The 15052-nt window shown below is 34.5% G+C and overlaps 1 protein-coding gene across 1 annotated transcript in view; it reads right to left on the reverse strand.

Moving 5' to 3' along the window:
• The window catches only part of LOC136041514 (uncharacterized), a 56145-nt gene extending 48479 nt beyond the window's left edge, over positions 1-7666 (reverse strand). Inside the window, exon 1 of the mRNA XM_065726220.1 lies at positions 7491-7666. Coding sequence (XP_065582292.1) covers positions 7491-7575 — 85 coding nt within the window. The 5' untranslated portion in view covers positions 7576-7666. The remainder of the gene's footprint in view (positions 1-7490) is intronic.
• Between the last annotated feature and the right edge of the window lie 7386 nt (positions 7667-15052).

Genomic DNA, 15052 nt, shown 5'->3' on the forward strand with positions numbered 1-15052 from the left:
AGAAAAGGCTAATTTGATTGGAAATTGAAAGTTTTTGTTAACTTTTTAAGAGTCAAAAGAGATATCAGAGGGCAACTAGGTCCCCCACGCCCTTTTTCCCCAAACCCATCCAATAAAAATTTTGTGATAGGCATTTTGATAAAAATAGTTCAAGCATCAGATAATAAAAACTCCGGGTCGAAAAAAAACAACTAAGGCCCAGGGGCAGGCGTTGTAGGCTATGCCATGGGGGCATATATGGCTCTTTTAGAAGGGATGCTCTTGTAAACTTCAGAGGGCACATTTGATTGAAAATTGAAAGTGCTAGTTGACTTTTTAAGAATTAAAGAGATCGAAGGGAAACCACCCCACCCCCCCAAGTCTCCTTTTTCCCAGACATATTCGATAAAAAACTCCGGGGTCGACACAACAGTAAGTTATCCCCTCGGTGCCTATATAGTTCTTATAGACGGGATGCTCGTATAAACTTCAGAGATGACTCTCTTGATTGGAAATTGAAAATTCTAGTTCACTTTAAAAGAGTCAAAAGAGACCCAGTGGCAACTATCTCCCACTCCCCCCCCCTTTTTCCTCAAACACATCCGATAAAATTTTGAGGTAGTCATTTTGTTAAAAATAGTTCGAAAATCGGACAGTAAAAACTCCATAATCGACACAAACCCCTCAGAGCCCGGGCAAGTGTTTTAAGTTATGTCCCGAGCGCATATAAGGTTTTGATGTAAGGGGAGGTCATATAAGTGTTAGAGGTGGCTCATTTGATTAGAAATTGAAAGTTTAAATTACCTCTTTATGAGTCAAAAGGGATTGAAGGGTATATACCCCCCTCCCCCAAACACACAAACACCATTTTTTCCGAAAATGGATCCAATCAAAATTTTGATATTGCCAGTTTATTTGAAAAAGTCCAATCGTCAGATAACAAAAACTTCGAGATCAACTTAACCCCCTCCACTCTAAAGTCCGGGAAAAGGGTTATAACTTAATCTCTGGGGGCATATAAAGTTTGTAAGGAAGAAGTGGTCGTACAAACCTCGGAAGGGACTCAAATGACTAGAAACTGAAAGTTTCAATTTCCTTTTTAAGAGTCAAAAGTCATCCGTTTGCAACTAGTCCCCCTCCACCAACCCTCTTTTCCTCAAATGTGTCCGATTAAGTTTTTTATATAGCTATTTTGTTCAAAATAGACCAAATATTATATGACGAAGACTCTAGAGATAACAAAGCCCACCAAAACCAAGGAGCATGTGTTGTAAATTATATCCCGAAAGCATATAGGGTTTTATGGAAGGAATGGTAGCATAAGCTTCGGAGGGGGCTCATTCAATTGTAAATCAGAATTTCTAGTACCTTTTTTAAGAATTCGCTAGAATTCTAGTACCCTTTTAAGAATTCGGGGGAAAGCGAAGTCGCTTTCCCACCAAATGCATCTGATCACAATTTTGAGATAGCCATTTCGTTCAAAATAGTTTAAAGATCATATAACAAAACTCAGGGGTCAGCACAGCCCCCAGAGCCCGGAGGAAGTGCTGTAAGTTACGCCCCAGGGGCAAATAAAGTTTCTTTTAAGCGGTTGTATAAAGATCAGAGGCGGCTCATTTGATTGGAAATGGAGATTTCTATTTACCTTTTTAAGAGGCATCAAACGTGATCGGGGACATATTCTCCCTCCCCCTCTTTTCCCCACATGCATTCAATCAAAGTATTGAGATAGCCATTTTGTTTGAAATGTTCCGACGATCAGATGGCGAAACTTCGGGGTCCACAAACCCTCCCCCCGAAACCTGGGGGAAGCGTTGTAACCTATGCCTTGGGGGCATATAAAATGTTTACGGAAAAGGTGGTCGTATAAACTTCGGAGGGGACTAAAATGATTAGAAATTGGAAGTTCTAGCTCCCTTTTGAAGACTCAAAAGTGATCTGACGGCAACTAGCCTCCCTCCACCAACCCAAAGGCCATAAGGCTCCACTTTTCTCCAAGGAGACTTCGTGTGCAAGCGGTGGTGTTTTAAACTTCGGAAGGGGGCATTCAATTTGAAATAATAATTTCTAGTGCCTTTTGTACGAGTCAAATGTGATTGGAGGGTATTGAGCCCCCCCCTTTCATGCCCTCTTTTCCTCAAACGCATCCAATCGAAATTTTTAGGTGGCCATTATGTCAAAAATAGTCATGATGTGAAGAATAATCATTCCTCGGGGATTGACAAAATCTCTCACTGCCAACGGGGCAGGAGATTTAAGCTGTCAATTGTTCATATATAAGGTTTTTATGGAAGGAGTAATCATACGATTCTGAAAAGCCTCATTTTATTTAAATTGAAAGTTCTGGCTCAATTTTTAAAAGTCAAGAGTATTCGGATGGTAGACGGGGACCCCACACCTTTTTTTTCTAAATACTTTCGATTAGAATTTTGAGTTAGCCATTCAGTTCAAAATTGTCAAAATGTCAAATAGCTATAGTTACGGGTTTGAACCCCTCCCCCCCCAGCGCTGTCGGAAAGGGCTGTAAGTTATACTAGCAGCCCACCGTTAACATAAAAAGCTTCTATGGAAGGCGTGATCGTATAAATTTTGGAGGAGGTTCATTCGATCAAAAAACGAAATTTATTGTGCCCTTTATAAGAATCGAAAATTATCAAAAAGTAACAACATCCCCCCGCCTGTATCTTTCCCCCCAAATGCATGTTATAAAAATTTTGAAATAGCCATTTGGTTCAAAATAGCCCTAAATTCAAATTGATATAGCTTAGGGGCTGAGAAATCATCCATAGCCCACAGGGAAAGGATTGTAACTTATGTAAGTTGCCCATTATTAGAATATAAGTTTCTTGCGGAAAAAGCAAGGTATCAAGGTAATAATGGGAAACAGAAATTATTAAGTATGTGAAGAGTTTCGTCCCCTCCTCAATACCTAATTCTTTACGCTTAAGTATTTTTAGTAATTTCAAAGGATCTATCTATTCTAATTAAACGGCGTTTGCGATTCAGGGGTTTAGAACTTTAGTGTAAAGAGCGACATATTGACAAGAAGGCGAACCCCCTCATATACGTAATAAAAATATACGAATATAGAAGTTTGTTACGTAAGTTAATTTGTAAGTTACGTATATTTATTACTAATAAAAACTTTCGTAAATAAAATTAAAAGTTCTAGTGGCCTCTCTAAGGAACCAAAAAATTGGAAGGCAACTAGGCCCCCTCCCCTGCCCCTTTTTTCTCGAAATCGTCCGATCAAAAGGTTGAGAAGGCCATTTAGCCAAAAAAATAAAAAATAAAAATTAATATGCAAATTTCATTTTAATTATTTAGGTACGGTGAGGCAAAATCAAAACCTGTATTAATTCAACCGTTCAGAAATTAAATAAGAAAAACAAGCTTTTTCAACTGAAGGTAAGGAGCAACATTAAAACGAACAGAAGTTATTACGTATATGAGGGGGTTCGTCCCCTCCTCAATACCTTGCTCTTTAAGCCAAAGTATTTTTAGTAATTTCAATAGAGCTATTTATTCTAAATAAACGGCCTTTATGATTCAGGGATCATTCTGAAAGAATTGGAACAAAATTCGAACTTTAGTGTAAAGAGCGAGATGATTACGAGGGGGCGAACCTCCTCATATGCGTAATAAAAATATACGAATATAGAAGTTCGTCACGTAAGTTAATTTGTAAGTTATGTAAATTTATTACTAATGAAAACATTTGTAAATGAAAATAAAAGTCCTAGTGGCCTTTTTAAGTAACCAAAAAAATTGGAAGGCAAAAAGGCCCCTCTCCCTGCCCTTTTTTTCTCAAAATCGTCCAATCAAAACTTTGAGAAAGCCATTTAGCCAAAAAAAGTAAAATTAATATGCAAATTTCGCTTTAATTATTCAAGTACGGTGAGCCAAAATCAAAGCCTGTATTAATTCAAAAACGTTCAGAAATTAAAACGTTCAGAAATAAAAAAAATAAGTTTTTATTTTTGGCTCATATGAAAGGGGCTGTCCTTCCTCAATGCCCCGCTCTTTACGCTAAAGTTTGACTTCTTCTCACAACTCTACTTTTTCAAACAATAAAAAACTTAAATCTAAAACTTTAATCCAGGGTAATTATCTTTTATTGGCACTGCGCTCAAGTTACTCATAGGAGTATGGGTAATAGTGAATAACTATTACTCATAGGAGTATGAGTTTTAAGCCTATAGCCACTGGTCTCAAATTATTCATATGGGTAGGTTAGGTTAGAAACCATTTAACATAATGCGTCCTGTGGGCCTGATTTCCATAATATAAAGTCATGTTGTGTCCATTGATGCACTATATTGTTTTGGGCAACATCCCTTTATTCTTGTAAAGTCTAAGTGCCTATTTTTCAGTCCTTGGCATCTAACATCAATGGTCAGACACTATTTTTATCGATACAAATCGCAAACTAAATGAATTTCATTCATGGACAGAAAAATACGTTCTATTCAGATGAAGAACTTGAATGATCAAACAGTTCGTGGTAACGAACTGTAGTAAGGAGCGACCCGGCTCAATAGTAAACGAAACTCTAAAAAACGGAATTTTGATGCTAAAATATACATAAAAAGAATCAGATTTTCATGCTGATTTTAAATATATAAGTTTCATCAAATTTAGTTTTTGTCATCAAAAGTTACGAGCCTGAAAAAATTTGCCTTATTTTAGAAAATAGGGGAAAACACACCCTAAAAGTCACAGAATCACACCATCGCTTTCGGCGTATCAGAGAACCCTATAGCAAAGTTTTCAAGCTCCTATCTACAAAAATGTGGAATTTTGTATTTTTTGCCAGAAGACAAATCACGGGTGCGTGTTTATTTGTTGTTGTTTTTTTCCCAGGGGTCATCGTATCGACCAAGTGGTCCTAGAATGTCGCAAGAGGGCTCATTCTAACGGAAATGAAAAGTTTTAGTCCCCTTTTTAGGTGGCCAAAGAAAATTGGAGGGCATCTAGGCCCCCTCCCACGCTCATTTTTCTCCAAAGTCAACGGATCAAAACTCTGAAATAGCCATTTTATTCCGCATAGTCAAAAACCATAATAACTGTGTCTTTGGGAATGACTTACTCCCCCACAGTCCCTGGGAGAGGGACTGCAAGTTACAAACTTCGACCAGTGTTTACATATAATAATGGTTATTGGGAACTGTACAGTCGTTTTCAGGGGATCTTTTTTTGTTTTGGGGTGGGGTTGAGGGGAGGGGGCTATGTTGGAGGATATTTCCTTGGAGAAATATTTCATGGGGGAACAGAAATTCAATGAGAAGGGCGCAGGTTTTTCTAAAATTACTATAAAAAAAAATGAAAAAATAAACGTGGAAAAGTTTTTTCAATTGAAAGTAAAGACTAGCATTAAAACTTAAAACGGACAGAGATTATTACGCATATGAGGGGTTCTAAAAATACTTTAGCATAAAGAGCGAGGCATTTAGGAGGAGATAAATACCTCCCTCTTTATGCTATAGTATTTTTAGTAATTTCAACTATTTATTCTACGGCCTTTCTGATTCAGGGGTCATTCTTAAAGAATTGGGACAAAACTTACGATTTAGTGTAAAGAGCGAGGTATTAACGAGGGTACAAATCCCCTCATATACTAAAATAAAAATTAAAGAATATAAAAGTTTGTTACGTAAGTTAATTCTTAAGTTACGAATATTTTTTACTAATAAAAAAATTCGTTAAAAATTGAAATTTATAGTTGCCTTTTTATGCAACCGAAAAATTGCATGGCAACAAGGCCTCCTTCCCCATCCCTTATTTCTCAAAATCGTCTGGTCAAAACTAAGAGAAAGCCATTTAGCCAAAAAAGGAATTAATATGCAAATTTCATTTTAATAATTTAAGTGTGGCGAGCCAAAATCAAACATGCATTAATTTAAGAACGTTCAGAAATTACATAAAAAAATTTGTTTTTTTAACTGAAAGTAAGGAGCGACATTAAAACTTAAAACGAACAGAAATTACTCCGTATATGAAATGGGTTGTCCCCTCCGCAATCCCTCGCTCTTCACGCTCTTTGCCACAATTCCGCTTTTTAAAACAATTAAAAGCTTTAGTGTTTTTAAGCTCTAGCGTTTTACTAGTTTTTTAAAAAAACTAGTTTTTTTTATGTAATAAACTATAAGAGATGAGTTTCAAATCCAGGGACTTCATGAGAAAATATAAACTATCCCTAACATCTTAAGAAATATGAAATACAAATATTGCATTTATTGTTTCACTTCAGAAACCAATAAAAGAAATGAACACATGGCACGTTCAAATATAACAAAAGACACAGAAAACACCTTTTTTCATTCTCAGCTAGTTTAACTAGCAGCATATGCAAACAAACAATTAGACAGCAGCATGGAGAAATATATGAAATATTGCCTAATAGAGATTTACAGACATATCTTTAAATAATTTACTTGCAGTCTCTGCATCTTTCAATTTCTAAGTGAAACATCTTTCAATTTCTAAATTCACATCAAAGATGTGTTTTCACATCAAAAGATGTGAAAACATCTTTCAATTTCTAATTTCAATTTCAATTTTACGGATTTACCAAATAATTTTGGATTACTTAAACGGATTACTTAAATAATTTACTTGGAATCTCGTGCGAAAAGCATTTACGGATTTACCAAATTAGCTTCCACACATTGTTTTTTACGATTCGGTTTGGAAACAGTTATGAAACCGTTTCCGCAAGAAAACTATCTTTTAACATTTTATAATAACTTATATTATGATAATTTATAATACTTTATATAACTTTTACTACCGAAAAATCATAGAAAATTCTTGTTTTCAGGCAGATTCGAGTGGCAAAAATAATTTTATTTTGATGTCTTTGGCACTTTAAGTACCTATATGTTGACTCCGATAAGAGACAGGAGTTGGGAAAATTCAACTTGAGTTCGAGGATAAAGCACTGAGAGTGGTTGAAACGAAGGAGTGCAATACGTTTTAAGCTAACGGTAGTTAAATTATAGAAACCTACAGTTCAAGGTCCGAACGCACTCAATACTTATTTTTCTAAGGACTATGCGGTATCTATTCACATAATAAATCTACGACGAAAACGCCTCCAATGACTTGGGGTATCTGGTATCTGTTCAGGTAATAAATCTACGACCAAAATTCACCATAACACTCTGAATGACATGTTTTTAAATAGTACCTATTACCTATTCAGGTAATATAACTCAATCAATGAATTTTTTTTAAAGATTATCTCGTGTCTACTGAGGTAATAAACCTATGACCAAAACACACTAAAGGATTTTTTATAGTTACTGGTATCTTTTTAAGTATTAAATATCTGACAAAAAAACACTTGTTTTTGTCAGATGATTTTGGGTGTTAATACTTTTTAAGTATTAATACTTTTAATTTAAGTATAGTACGTCAATACTTTTTAAGTATTAAACATCTGACAAAAAACCACCGACACAATAGAAACTCCTATCTATTTAAGTAATAAATCTATAACCAAAACTCACCTAAAGATTGTCGAACATTTGGTATAGATTCAGCAGAATCAGTAACTATAAAATAGCCGAGAAGAATAACTAGAGAGAACCTCATACTTTATCTTCCCCTGCTTATATATTACTAATTTTGAATTTCCTTTCCGTTAATTTCGACTAATCCATTTGACAATTCTTATCTTGTCAGCACAATGATTTGTTTGAGAAGAAAGAAAATAGTGTTTTTAGAATTTTAGTACAAAGGTTGCAATAGATATACTTGTGATTTCCTAGGATCCCATTTAATGCGCAGTTATTTTTGAAACAGAGTAGACAATAATAACAAACAAAACAAACAAAAATATAACTATTAAAATTTCAGTTTCTTTTCAATCTGAAACTATTAAACTTAAGTAGAAGATAAATATATCTCAGCTAAATACAATCTGTCTGACACCTTGTGATTGTCAAACAGTTCGTGGTAACAAACTGTAGTAAGGAGCGACCCGGCTCAATAGTAACCGAAAATCTAGAAAACGGAATTTTGATACCAATAGTTATATCTAAAGAACGGCAGTTTAATGCTGATTTTAAATATATAAGTTTCATCAAGATTAGTCTTACCCATCAAAAGTTACGAACCTGAGAAAATTTGCCTCGTTTTAGAAAATAGGGGGAAACACCCCCTAAAGGTCATACAACCTTAACAAAAATCACACCATCAGATTTAGCGTATCAGAGAACCTTATTGTAGAAGTTTCAAGCTCCTATCTACAAAAATATGGAATTTCAAATTTTTTGCCAGAAGAAAGATCACGGATGCGTGTTTATTTGTTTTTTCTCAGGGGTGATCGTATCGACTCAGTGGTCTCAGAATGTCGTGTGAGGGCTCATTTTAACGGAAATAAAAAGTTCTAGCGCCCTTTTTAAGTGACCAAAATATTGGAGGCCACCTAGGCCCCCTCCCACACTCATTTTTCCCCAAAGTCACCGGATCAAAATTCCGATATAGCCGTTTTATTTACCATAGTCGAAAAACCTAATAACTATGTTTTTGGGGACGACTTACTTAGAAATGTGAATTCATCCTGTGAACTATTTGTTTCCTGCCTTACCACACAAAGTTTTGATTTATTTTTGGTTTTGTATTGTATTTAATTAAATTTTGGGCACTAAAACATATTCGATAAAATTTTGTTTATTTTGTCATCACAACAGCGTACTGTACTAAAAATTGGACAGCTTATATCTCGAAAAGCAGAAACCAGAAAATATGTAAATATATTCTTGGTTTACTTGTGTCATATAAAGAAACTGGTGAAAAGGACAACTAGAATCTTCGACATTTTTTCTCTTGGGCCTTATGAACAAAAAACAGATTTCTGACAGCATTTTTTTTAGTCAATTCTTCCAAAAAACTTCTTTTTTTCAAGCAATCCAATAATTAATAGCACAACCAATACTACTTGCCGGAAAAAAGAGGGTCAATTCTCAAAGAACTTTAGCCACCTGTAACATAGCAAACATCGAATACTTGGTATTTAATAAACAACAATCAGGATAATCCTGAAAATAAACAATTTTCAAATCTGTGATTGAATTCCAAGGGCTGAATGTTACTATGAAGACTTTTAGAAAAATTATTTTAGAAAAAGCAAATAAGGTCGACGGCTGATGGTAACAAAATATAAATTATCAGAAATCACGGTTAAATAATACCCAGGTCACACATTCAAAATTACAATATATATGAAAAAGCTCTGTTTGTATTTGATTCAAAAATCACATTTGCGCCGATGAGGCTAATTTTAACCCTATATAAATTACCTTTTCAATTACCTATTCTAATTAATATTTAATTATCTTTATAATTATCTACATAAATTACCTATTAAGATCACCTATATAAATTATAAATTACCTATATAGATTATATAATATTCTCAGGTGACAAGGTCGGATCAGAATCAAGTGAAACTAAAGCATTTTACAAAAGAGTGATTTGACTATGGAGTGATATATAGGCATATTAATAAGCCAAAAAATGCCAAAAAAAATATAGTATTTATTTTTCATGTAGCTAAATTTTTGCAACAGAATAAAAAAAAGTATCTCACATTTTTAAACTTCTAAGAATTCTAGCGAATTTCGAAAGCTAGGAAAAAGTGTCGGGTCAAACTGAGTTTGTCGTTTTGTTGAGTGATATAATTGGGATTCCAGATATTATTACCGAAATTTTAAATTTTATATCAACTATTATTTACTAAATTGTATCTTTTTAAATGCAACCAGAAGCAACAAATCCATATCTTTCACGCCCTGGCACAATTTCAAAGGAAATTTAAGGAACATCTTTGCTTTTAATTAAATAAATAAAAAAAAAGTTTTTCAACTGAAAGTAAAAAGCGACGTTAAAACTTAAAACTAACAGAAATTATTCCGTATATGAAAGGGGTTGTCTCTTCCTGAAGGCCCCGCTCTTACGATAAATTTTTGCATTGTTTTAAAAAGTAGAGTTGTGGGAGAGAGTCAAACTTTAGTATAAACAGCAAGGCGTTGAGGAGGGGACAGTCCCTTTCATATACAGAACAACTTCTGTTCGTTAAGTTTCAATGTCACTCCTTACTTTCAGTTGAAAAAGCTTGTTTTTTTTATTTTATTTCTGATCAATATTTAAATAATGTAGGCAAATATGGCGCCCCCTTCATAGAAAATCCCTTCCACAATGAAGAATTCCTCCATGGAAAGTTCCTTTTTAGTGTTTCGGTTACTATATAGTCGGGTCACGCCTTACTTAAAGTTCGCTACCACGAACTATTTGATACACCCAAAAATACAGAAGAATATTAGAAAATCTAAAGCATACCTTGGTCCCCAACAAAGTTCGACTCCAGTTTAAGATTGTTAGTATCAACTTTACAATCTGCAGATGCACCAGAGACAGAGCTAGAAGATTGGCCTAGAGTTTCATTAATACTATATCATCTGTGTTCCCAAAAATATTTCTATCATCATCTGAGGATGTATCTTCAGCTTCTACAAAGATTCGAGTGAAAATCTTACAAAAACGCTTACAACAAAACAAGAATATCACTTGTGCAACGTTTAGAATCCAACTAAATTTGAACTGATCTTCTTTATATGGTTATAATCCTTTTTATAAGGTAATTCATGGAGGAGTAAAGATGAACTAATCCTGTAAACATCAATATCTGAAGAGCTAGAAGAGTAAAAGTTATGAAAGAGAGACAATTTTAAAAACTATTAGATTAGTGAAAATAATAGCCATTTATCATAATTTCTGTCAAAAAGTCTTGAAAAAAGGCCGAATAATCAGAAAATTTGGTCATTTCATCCTGGTTGGTGACTAATAACACAAGTACCTATGCTGATTGCCAGTAATGATAAAAATTATTTAGGTTAACCTTAATAGTAAAAGATTTTCCGCTGGATAATAACCACTGCTAATAGAATCCCAAGAAAATAGTGTTTTAGCCTCTACATCATGTTTCTATTTGTGCACTGAGGTACCCATTGATACGGTCCCATTGATATCCACGCGGTTGAAAGCCTATTTTTGTTTTTATTTTATTTTATTTTAAACTTTTCTTTGGAACTCTGAAGAGGAACATAAAATTCTGATGTGTTTTCTCTTTTCTATTTTTATTTTTCCAGTTTGTATTTGTATACTGAGCGTCCCATTGATATCTACGCAGTTGAAAAACCTATCTTCGTCTTCATTTTACTTTATTTTAAAGGTTTCTTTGGGACTCTGAAGAGGATCGTAAAATTCTGATGAGTTTTCTCTTTTTATTTTTCCAGTTTTCATTTATATTTTCCAGCACTGATGGGCACTAAAACATTGCAGGACTGTTGAAATAAAAAATGAAAATTTGAAATTCTCTCCTATACTGCTCAATTGTTTTGTTCATAACTGTGTGTGTGTGTGTTTTTTTTTTTTTTTTTTTTAGTATTTCTAGACAAAGTAAAACACAAAGAATTGTGTTAAAAAATCAGGTCGATCAGTGTTCAAGCTTTTGGGGCTATTATTCATATAGCTTGTCAAAAATAAAAGTTTCGCCATTTTTATTTATTGAAACAAATTTCTGAGAATTTTAAAGAAGAGCCATAGTCATAGTCATTAAAGAAGAGCCATGTCATAGAATGGAAAGAAATAAAAAGTAGAACAAGAAAACTCTCGTCAAGAACGAGAAAAGAAAGAGATAGGAAAGGTCTGCAAAAGCTAAGGAGCTAAATATACTTAAAAAATGTATCCTTTTTTGATCATTTACGAAATTTAAGCCTGTTCCCAACAACCCATGTTTAAGATAAAATAAAAACATCACTAAAATGTTTCAAAAGTTTGTAAAAACTTTATAAAAGTTTTTAGACAAAAGACAAAAACTTCATGTTAACAATTCAATTGCTTGGCACATGAACCCCTAGACAAGCCATTTCATTATTTTTCACTGAAACCACTAAATTGATATTTCATTACAAAAGAAGAGATAGAGATTAGAGGCAACGCTGTAGCCTACGGTAAAGGCCACAAGGTTTCAACGTTTTATTATTATTTACTTATTTTCACAGACGCACTAAGGGTGGTCGTACAAATTTCGGAGGGGGTTCATTCAATCAGAAATTAGAAGTTCTGTTGCCCTTTTTAAGAGTCAGAATTGACCAAAGTAGCAACTAGCCAAGCCATCCTTTCCACCCTTTTCTCCCCAAATGCATCTGATCAAAATTCTAACAGCCATTTTGTTCAAAATAGTTCCAAATATCAGATAAAAAAAATTTGGGGATCTAAAGAATCCCCTACAGCCCCAAGAAAAGTGTTTTAAGTTATGCCACGGATGCATATAAGATTTTTATGGAGGGGTGGGCGCAAAAATTTTGGATGAGGCTCACTTGATTCGAAATGGAAAGGTATAGTTCCATTTTTAAAACTCCAAAGTAATTGGGGGACGGCAACTAGCCGTCCTCCAACCACTCTTTTCCCAAAACGCAGCCGATCAGAATTTTGAGATAGCCAATTTATTCAAAATAATTCAAACATCCGATAAAAAAAACTCCGGGGTCGACATAAAACCCCAAAATCTGGGGCAATTGCTGTGAGCTATGCCAAAGGGGCATATAGGGTTCTTCTGGACAGTGTAGACGTATAAACTACAGAGGGGGAGCTCATTTGATTGAAGTTCTACAAGTCTTTTTGAGGGTCAAAAAGGACCGGAGGAAAACTAGACTATCCCCTCCCCCCCCCCCGCATCACGCACTCTTTTCCCTAAATGCATCCAATAAAATTTTTGAGACAGCCATTTTTCAAAATAGTCCATTTGTTCATAATCGGAGAACAACTAGCCCCCCCATGCCCTCTTTTCCCCAGATGCATCCAATTAAACTTTGGGTATCGCCATTTTATTTATAAGTCCTCAAATCATATAACAATGCCTCTGAGGCCGACACAACCCTTCGGAGCCCGAAGGTAAGGCTTAGAAGTTATGCGTTGGGGGTTTATAAGGTTTTTATGGAAGAGTTGGTCCAATAAACTTTGTAGGAGACTCATTGATTGAAAAATGAAAGTTTTAGTTCCTGTTTTACAGTAAAAAATGATCAGAGGCCAAAAAGAGCCCCCCCCTCCTCAATAAAAATCTCTTTTTCTTAAGACACATCCGATCGAAATTTTCAGATAGCCATTTCGTTCAAAATAGTTCAAAGACCATATAAAAATACGTCTTGGATTGACCCAACCCGTCAGAGCCCGGGGGCAAGGATTATAAGCTATGCTTCGACGGCATTTAATGTTTTTATTGAAGGAATGGTTGTACAAACCTTGGAGGAGGCTCTTTTGATTGGAAAATCGACTTATAGTTCCCTTTTTGTAACTAGAGGCTGATCAAAGGGTAACTACCCCTCCCATCACCTTTTCTTCAAATATATCTAATCAAAAAATTTTATTAAGCATCTTATAACGTGTTAAGCATAATACGGGGCTGATACAGCTCCCCAGAGTCTTCGGCAAGGGTTATAATTTATGCCCGGGGCACAATTCGGAGGGAACCGAAAGTCTTATATTGTTTTTTTTCTTTTACGATTCAAAAGTGATCGGGGCAACTAGTCCTTTCCGTATCCCTTTTACCGAAATAAACCCGATCAAATTTTTAAATAGTGACCTTGTTCAAAATAGTCGAAAGATGATATAACAATACCCATGGGTTGAAAAAAACAGGGGCATGGGTTGTAAGTTATGCACGGGGCATATATGGTTTTTACGGAAGCAAATCTACACAGCCAATAGCTCAAGTTTGCTATAAAGGCTAAATTTTGAATGGAGATAGGAAAGAGAAAGAACAAGTTTGAAGAAAGAGATAAAAAAAAAGAACGAGGTAGGAAAGGTTCGCAAAACTGAGGAGCTAGACATCGGCCAAATATTTAACCCTTTTTTAACCATTCCTGCAATTTCTGGTCCTTCTCAACAACTCCCTGTTTTAGTGAAAGTATAAAACGATTAAGACTTAAAAATTTTTAAGAAAATTTGGCACAAGGGCACCCAAACAAGCCTGAAATTAGTACGAACGACTTTGTTATGAAAGAGGAGATAGAGATAACTTTTCAAGATAAGAGAAGCAATAAAAGAAATCACCCTATTTTCGACTTCTAGAAGTACATACTAGTATCCTATAAGACAAATTTTTCGCATAATTTTTTGATCTATCAATGCTACTAAAATTATCTTATTCTATTCAAATGACACAGGTCTAACAATTATACAAGTCTGATATCAAAATCTGGTTATAATTCGTATATTAAGGTAGAATAAATTGAGATAATCAGAAAAATCAGATCAAATAAAAAAATGAGAGATAATGGGTTTCAGAAGGATTCATGAGATGAAAGATGACAAAACAACATATTTCTATTAAAAAGACTAATTTTGAAGGAAGTGAAGAAGACCTACTTTCTTTCTTTTCTTTTTTAGTACCATACAGCTATTGCTGGTTAATTCAAGTTTTGCTACTGTATACTTGTTTGTCTTCTACATCAATTGATTGAAATTTTGGTCCAAGTCCAGACTAAAATGGAGTGAAGCCAAAACGGTATGAAGAAAGAGATATATGAAGTATGTATAGATAGTTTGAAGAAAGAAACGTTCGACCAAAGCTGACGAGCGATACACAAAATTCAAATATTTATGCTTTTGTTCATCACTTCTGGAATTTTTGCCTCTTCTCAACAACTACACCTTTTTAGTCAAAGCATAAAACCCGATTAAAGCTAAGCTTAAAAAGAAACAATCAAACATGTATTTTAATAATCCAACTGTATGAAGCAAGAACAAGAGCCATTTTATTATTTTTCACTGAGGCCTAGTGGCGCTATCATAAAATAATTGTAGGGGGGAGGGCTAACCAGGGGTCCCTTGGCGAACCAGTGGAAAAAATTGAAAATTCCTTTGAAAACGCGGAATTTTAAGGAATTGTTTTTACTTAATTTTAGCTCTTTAACTGCAAATTTTGAGTAGGAACTAAGCGATGAATGATAAAACCGAGCAGATTAAGTACGATTTAAAAACCGAATGTAATTTTTTAAGGGGGTGA

This window comes from Artemia franciscana, unplaced genomic scaffold (genome assembly GCF_032884065.1).
Source record: "Artemia franciscana unplaced genomic scaffold, ASM3288406v1 PGA_scaffold_23, whole genome shotgun sequence".
Classification (NCBI taxonomy): Eukaryota; Metazoa; Arthropoda; class Branchiopoda; order Anostraca; family Artemiidae; genus Artemia; species Artemia franciscana.